Raw genomic sequence first — 5,790 nt, forward strand, 5'->3', positions numbered from 1 at the left:
CAGCGTCCTGGGAAAGTGTGAACAATGCATGGTACAGGTCATAGATGGTTGTGCATGAGATTGTGTAGCACTTCATAGGGTTCTTGTGATGCAGTGATAGTATCCCCACCTCTGAGTCAGAAGGCCCTGATTTGGGTTCCAGAGGTGTATCACAAAATCTCTGAACAGGTTCATGAGAAAATAACTAGACGTTCTTCACTCAGGGCTAAAATACAGCAGTTCAATCTGCCTGGCATTCTTATAATCCTGCAGCACAGGAAAACTTATTGGTGATTACTTTGTCACAGAATAAAAACGAGCCTGATTGATGCCAGTGATATTTCTGTTTCTTTATTGTGTAAAAATAAAATTGACAGTACATGTCACATTTGCATTAAATGAAAAAGCATTCATGACATAAAAACATAGCGCTTTTTTTAAGAAATGGTTGTCTAATGTAGTGTCTAATCATTACATTATCCAGAAATGAGATTTACTGACAGTATGGGGATCTTGATTCGGAATATTTACAACTTTGGTTTGAACGTGAAAGTGTATGGTACATATAACTTCCTCATATTGTACAATATTTACATCTATAAATAATTCATTTTACTTGCCAGTGTCTGGCCAAAAACAATATTTTATATCTTCTAAATAATTTGGGGGAAAAATCCTCACTCAGGCATCAAATTTAATAAAAATGTTCGTACGTTTGCAAAATTTCCTTTTTTTAGAAAAAATAATCCTTTTTCACTAGAGGGCGCGAAGTTACAATTTCTTTTCTCAGTCTGGCAGTCTCCAGTTGCATTAACTGCCGATCAGAATAGATTACAAAATAAACACACATAAATCGCCATGCCGTAAGCCTGTGATGTGATAAAATGGACTTTTTAAAAAGCACCCACGTTATTCTACACCTTCAGTTTACCAGAATGTGTTCAGCATTTTTGTTGCTGTACCTTAGTTAGTACTTGAGTGTAATTTGCAATAGAGCGCACAGTCATAGCAATATTGTTTTAACAAGACATGTTCCAACAACGCAATTATCTCAAATAATAATGTGTTTATTCTGTTTTTTTAAGAATATGCAAATGGAAAGGAGAAAAGACTACTTGTTGCATTTTGCACCTGCCAAAGGCACTCAGGCTAATTGGCATCAAGTAAACACACCATCAGACACTTAAAGCATATGGCTTTCCCAGGGACTGTTGGCTGTCAGTTGAAGGTCGGGAAGAGAGCCCTTTCTTGCTCCCTCGTTATTACGCCTGAGAAGCATGATCCAGTTGTCATGACAAGATATTGTAAATACTTTTTACGAACTTAAGTAACTTTTTTTTTGCAGAAGATTCTTGTATTCCTGAAAAAAGAAATCTGATTTTGGAGCAGTAAAAGATAGTCCCACTGGAGGATTAATTAATCTGGCGGCACGCTTCAAATGTCCACTTGGTGGCGCCACCGTAGATGTCAACATTGGCTTCAGTCCATGCAATGACATTGCCCACCAAGGTCTTCGAGCTGCAGTTAGCCAGGCTGTAGACCTCTCCTGGAGTTAGGACTCTATCCCACATGTGAAAGTGGGACATCTCACCCACAAAGGCCTGTGTGGCATCAAAACCACCTCCTAACGTGTCCTAATTCAGAAGCAGATAAAATAACAATGTCAGTCAATGGAAGCTTACCTCCGGCATTTTCTGTACACTTTTGTATTCCTTGCAAGAAGCAAGTTGCTGTCCCAGGCCGAGGGCAGTGCTCCCAACCCCAGGTGACAGGTTTCGTTGACCTGTTTACTGACCCCAACACTCTCTTCCATCACCCATTCCACGCCCCAAACCACACCTCCCTTCAGTTTGTGTTTGTCAGACCCTCAAAGGTCTGACAGTGTCTTACAGCGCCCCAAGTGGTTCAAAGGTGTGATGCAGGCAATGTCACCGATGAACAACCTGGGGTGCTGCAAGTCCCTTGCGAGGGGCCCCGTCCCCCCACGAGTTGAACTCGTTGCTGAATTAAAGCACCACTGGTTCCTGTCCATCCTTCCCACAGACAGTGATAGTGTTTGATACATGTTTGGCAGCGTAGCTAATTTATTAGCTAGTCTCCTGTTTCTTGGAATTCTGCTAACCGCCCTCTACCATAAATTTTCATCAAACGGCGGCGATATGCAGAAACCCAACTAAATGGTCGCTCAGTTTAACCGTTTTGATTCAATGTCTGATTGCATTTTACAGCGCTGTTCTTATGCTGTTATTTTACAAGTAGGACAACTACCTGTTCTTGGCCCAAAACCATGATTCCACCCGGTTTAATAGGATGCCACGGTGCTAGGTTTTCACCATTTCCCCTTTTCAGTCCGTCCTGATAGGCTTCCCAAACGCCATCTCTTGTAGACCAAGTCACACAGATGTGATGCCATTTCCCATCATTAATAAGGAAAGGGAGTTTAGCCACCTGAAAGAAAAGGGGGAATTTTAAAGATGTTAGCACTCCCATGTCTGCTGCCAGTTGGAAATCGCCCCCCCCCAAAAAAAAACTGATTATTCAGGTGGAATGTGATGGTCTTTATTACCCTGTCCCTTTACATTGGAGGTACACTGCAACAGGGAATAGTTACAATGAACTGAATCAAGTTTCATTAGGAGAGCCTTGGATTCGAAGACTTGCTGCAAAAAAAAGTTATCTGTTGATGCTCCATCTAAGAACATGGTACAAATTATTAGTAATGAAGATGATCAGGTCTGCGTGCAACAGCCAAGCATTAATAATCCTACTGTGATGATGAACAAAAACAGAAATTGCTGGAAAAACTCAGTTCTAAGGAAGGGTCATTGGACCTGAAAGGTTAACTCTGCTTTCTCTCTAGAGATGTGGCCAGAGTGGTTGAGTTCTTCCAGCAATTTCTGATTACCATCATGTATCGGGATTTTTTTGTTTGGATGCTGTATTAACGCTTCATCAACTATTCTGGACACTTATGTGAGGCGGATGACCACAGATTGATAGAACCAACCAAGATTCCTTGGGATGGCAGAACAGAGTCGCGGGGCTAAACAGCCGACCTCTCACTTACTGAGAAAGATAAGCCCCTCCACCAAATCACTACCCAAACTCAGAGGAGTTTGCAGGCAGTTCCCATTCCTCAGGAGATTATTTTTTGCATTTCTCCTCATGGATGCGGAGGGCATGAGTTTACCTTGTCATTGATCAGAATCTCCATCGGGTTATTGCCCCACTCGATGAGAACCAGCTCGTTAGATTGTCCCGGGACAGCGTAGGAGAAGGGGGTGCCTACCCCGGGAGAGGCGTTGGATTTCAGCCACATACAGACAGTCATGGCGTACATCTCAGGCAAACTTGTCTTCACCTTGGCGTACATGTAGTTGGTCCTCAAAGGGAATGTGATCTGGAATTTATCTGTCGGTCTTGAATTTCTCTGTCCTGTAAAAGGTCAAGAGAAAGAGAGAGAGAGAGAGGGGGGTATTGACTGCAAGATGCTCGGATTCGATGGGGCTGCCTTAATGTGGGCGATCTGGAATGGATCGCGTTGTGAAAAACGAGCTATCAGAAGCTGTGCGCTGTGGTTCGAGTGCATTGCTCTGATGCTGAATCACCGTCAGGTCTTATATAACAACCAGCCCGGATTAATCCCCATCAATACATCCCGCAGTATAATCCCAGTCATGTGAGCGGCGTCCTGGGACATCTTTGATTCCATTCCGTTGGAGATGGCTGCGCAATCCATAATGCAGCAGCACACACACAGGGAGAGAGGGAGAGAGAGAGGCGGTCTCTGCTCCCGGCCATCCGGATGAAGTTTTATGAACCAGATTGCTTACTGTGCCAGAAAACTGCCGTAATGCGCCTGTGGTTCAGTCAAGAGCCGGCACTGAAAGCTGCTGTGCGCCTTCTGACAGCTCATTTCCCCCATTAAACCGACTGCGGCCAACCTGCTAAATATATTCAGGACCGGGGGGTTTCGGAGGGGGGTAGGGAGGGGTAATTGCTGATTTTTTTGTTTGCACAGCCATTACCCACGGGCTACATCTTATGAAGCTTTAATCTTTATACAATTGGACCGCATTCTAATTGATTTGGGGGATTGAATGGATATTCCCAGGGTTAGGATTTCACTCATTGGATACAAGACATTGCCATGTTCCCCACTCCCCCCCCCCCCAATATGTTCAGCTCCCTCACCCGGTCCTCCAGCCCAATCATCCGGATTCATTTCCCTAACCCAGCCTAAAGCACAGTGCCATCGATTCTAAAATATCGTGGAATTCAAACTTAGTTTTATTGTTCAGTCCAAGAGGTAACTCCGTTCGTTGTATCGAGGGACGGGTTAGTATATGAGCCCAGAGTTTTCTGAAGAGTAACCTACCTTTCTCCAAATCGCTGATCCTCTGGTGGAGAGAGTTCAGGGCATTTTCAATCTTGCCCCTGTTTTCCGTCGTGTCGTTTCGCACCGCGTTTTTGGTCTCCTCCAAGCTGTTGACTCTGGACAGAACCTGTTTCTCCAGATGGTCGATTTTGTTCTGCAGGAGATCTTTCAAGCTATTTGTCTGAACGGAAACATTGGCTCGGTTGTACTGCTGTTACCGAGAAACACACACACACACACACACCAACAAAACAGAAACAGAGGCACACACAAAGCTGTGAGGAGTTTGTCAGGAAGAGAACCCGAACGCGAATCACACTGTAGGTAGGGTGAGCACAGCGCCGACCCTCATTTGACAACACAGCCAAGACGGGCCGAGTGTCCTAATTCTAGCCTCGCTCATGTTACCGAGGGCCGACCGACACTATTAAAATCAGCTCGAACTTCCTTTGCCTGTAACTTGGACAAACATTGTATCTATTTACTACGGGGGGGAGGGGGGGGGGTCTTGAATCGATTCCAATCGGTCATTGTATCAATGGCCGATTGTGTCGTCTCAATATTTTTAAAAAAAAATCTAATCTAGATTAGACGACATTGAGAAGTTTAACTTCTCTTCATATTTACCTCCAAATTCTCCAGGCGTGTTTTGAGTGATTGTAAAGTTTGTCCAAGTTGATTTAATGTATCCGCTTGAGCTACAGAGAGATCTCCCATGGGATTTCTACTCTTTCCTGACTGTTTAATGCGGAATGCCTGTCCGGGCAGTTCACTCACCGAGGGCTCAGACACACTCTGACTCTCGCATCTGCTTAGCTTGGCGGTCAGTTCCCTGATGGTCTCCTTCTGATTCATAATCGTCTCTTTCTGTTGCAGTATCGTCTCCCGGAGCTGAAGGATAGTGCCCTTGATATCTTCCACCGGTCCACTGTTCTGCATGGGAGCAGAGCACATGGGGTCCATGTCCAGAGGGATGGAGGTGCAGATGAACCGCGTCTGGGCGAAATCTTGAGCCGCCGCTCGAGCCACGAGGAAGGAGAGGGCGAAAAACCTGCCGAGGGCTCCGCGGGACATGGTTTTCGGAGAGAGGTGTGCGGGGGCCGGGAGTTGCAAGAAGCGGTTTCAGCACCGAGGAGCTGTCCAGGCAGACTGGGGCTCTGCACAGCGCGCAACGCCCCTTATATACCCACTCACATGGCCACGTCAGGAAGGGGTGGAATCCCAGTTTAATTGCTCCATTTCTTGCCTTGTGACCACGTCAAATCGAGCTGACATTTAACATCTCTTAACGTTGCCTGGATCCCAGTGAGAGCAGGAAGAGAAAGCGAGAGAGTGTGTGTGTGTGTAAGGGGATGGTTCTGCGTGCGAGTCTTCAGGGACAGAAACGCGGCAATCCCCGAACATTTTGAAGTGGAGCTGTTTAAATATTTTAT

The 5,790-nt window shown here is 45.4% G+C and overlaps 1 protein-coding gene across 3 annotated transcripts; it reads right to left on the minus strand.

The window, feature by feature from the left end:
• Positions 1-315: 315 nt before the first annotated feature.
• Positions 316-5,522, minus strand: nptx1l (neuronal pentraxin 1 like). 3 transcript variants are annotated; one of them, XM_072558757.1, is made up of 5 exons: positions 5,135-5,522; positions 4,358-4,511; positions 3,170-3,414; positions 2,248-2,427; positions 316-1,613 (listed from the first exon to the last, which is right to left on the minus strand). In XM_072558757.1, exons 1-5 carry the CDS (start codon positions 5,429-5,431, stop codon positions 1,392-1,394), a joined length of 1,098 nt encoding a protein of 365 aa, XP_072414858.1. In that variant the 5' UTR covers positions 5,432-5,522; the 3' UTR covers positions 316-1,391. The 3 variants fall into 3 exon arrangements, with proteins under 3 accessions (XP_072414858.1, XP_072414857.1, XP_072414856.1); XM_072558756.1 differs by having other exon boundaries at positions 4,358-4,538; XM_072558755.1 differs by having other exon boundaries at positions 4,358-4,568.
• Between the last annotated feature and the right edge of the window lie 268 nt (positions 5,523-5,790).

This window comes from Chiloscyllium punctatum, chromosome 39 (assembly GCF_047496795.1).
Source record: "Chiloscyllium punctatum isolate Juve2018m chromosome 39, sChiPun1.3, whole genome shotgun sequence".
In the NCBI taxonomy this organism is placed as follows: Eukaryota; Metazoa; Chordata; class Chondrichthyes; order Orectolobiformes; family Hemiscylliidae; genus Chiloscyllium; species Chiloscyllium punctatum.

What these genes read in the sequence shown, in the direction of transcription:
- nptx1l (XM_072558755.1), bottom strand. Translation starts at nt 5,431, where the DNA reads ATGTCCCGCGGAGCCCTCGGCAGGTTTTTCGCCCTCTCCTTCCTCGTG. An exon ending in GATCAGCGATTTGGAGAAAG is followed by an intron (nt 3,415 to 4,357) that starts GTAGGTTACTCT and finishes GACCTTTTACAG; the next exon opens with GACAGAGAAATTCAAGACCG. An exon ending in TGGTTTTGGGCCAAGAACAG is followed by an intron (nt 1,614 to 2,247) that starts GTAGTTGTCCTA and finishes CTTCTGAATTAG; the next exon opens with GACACGTTAGGAGGTGGTTT.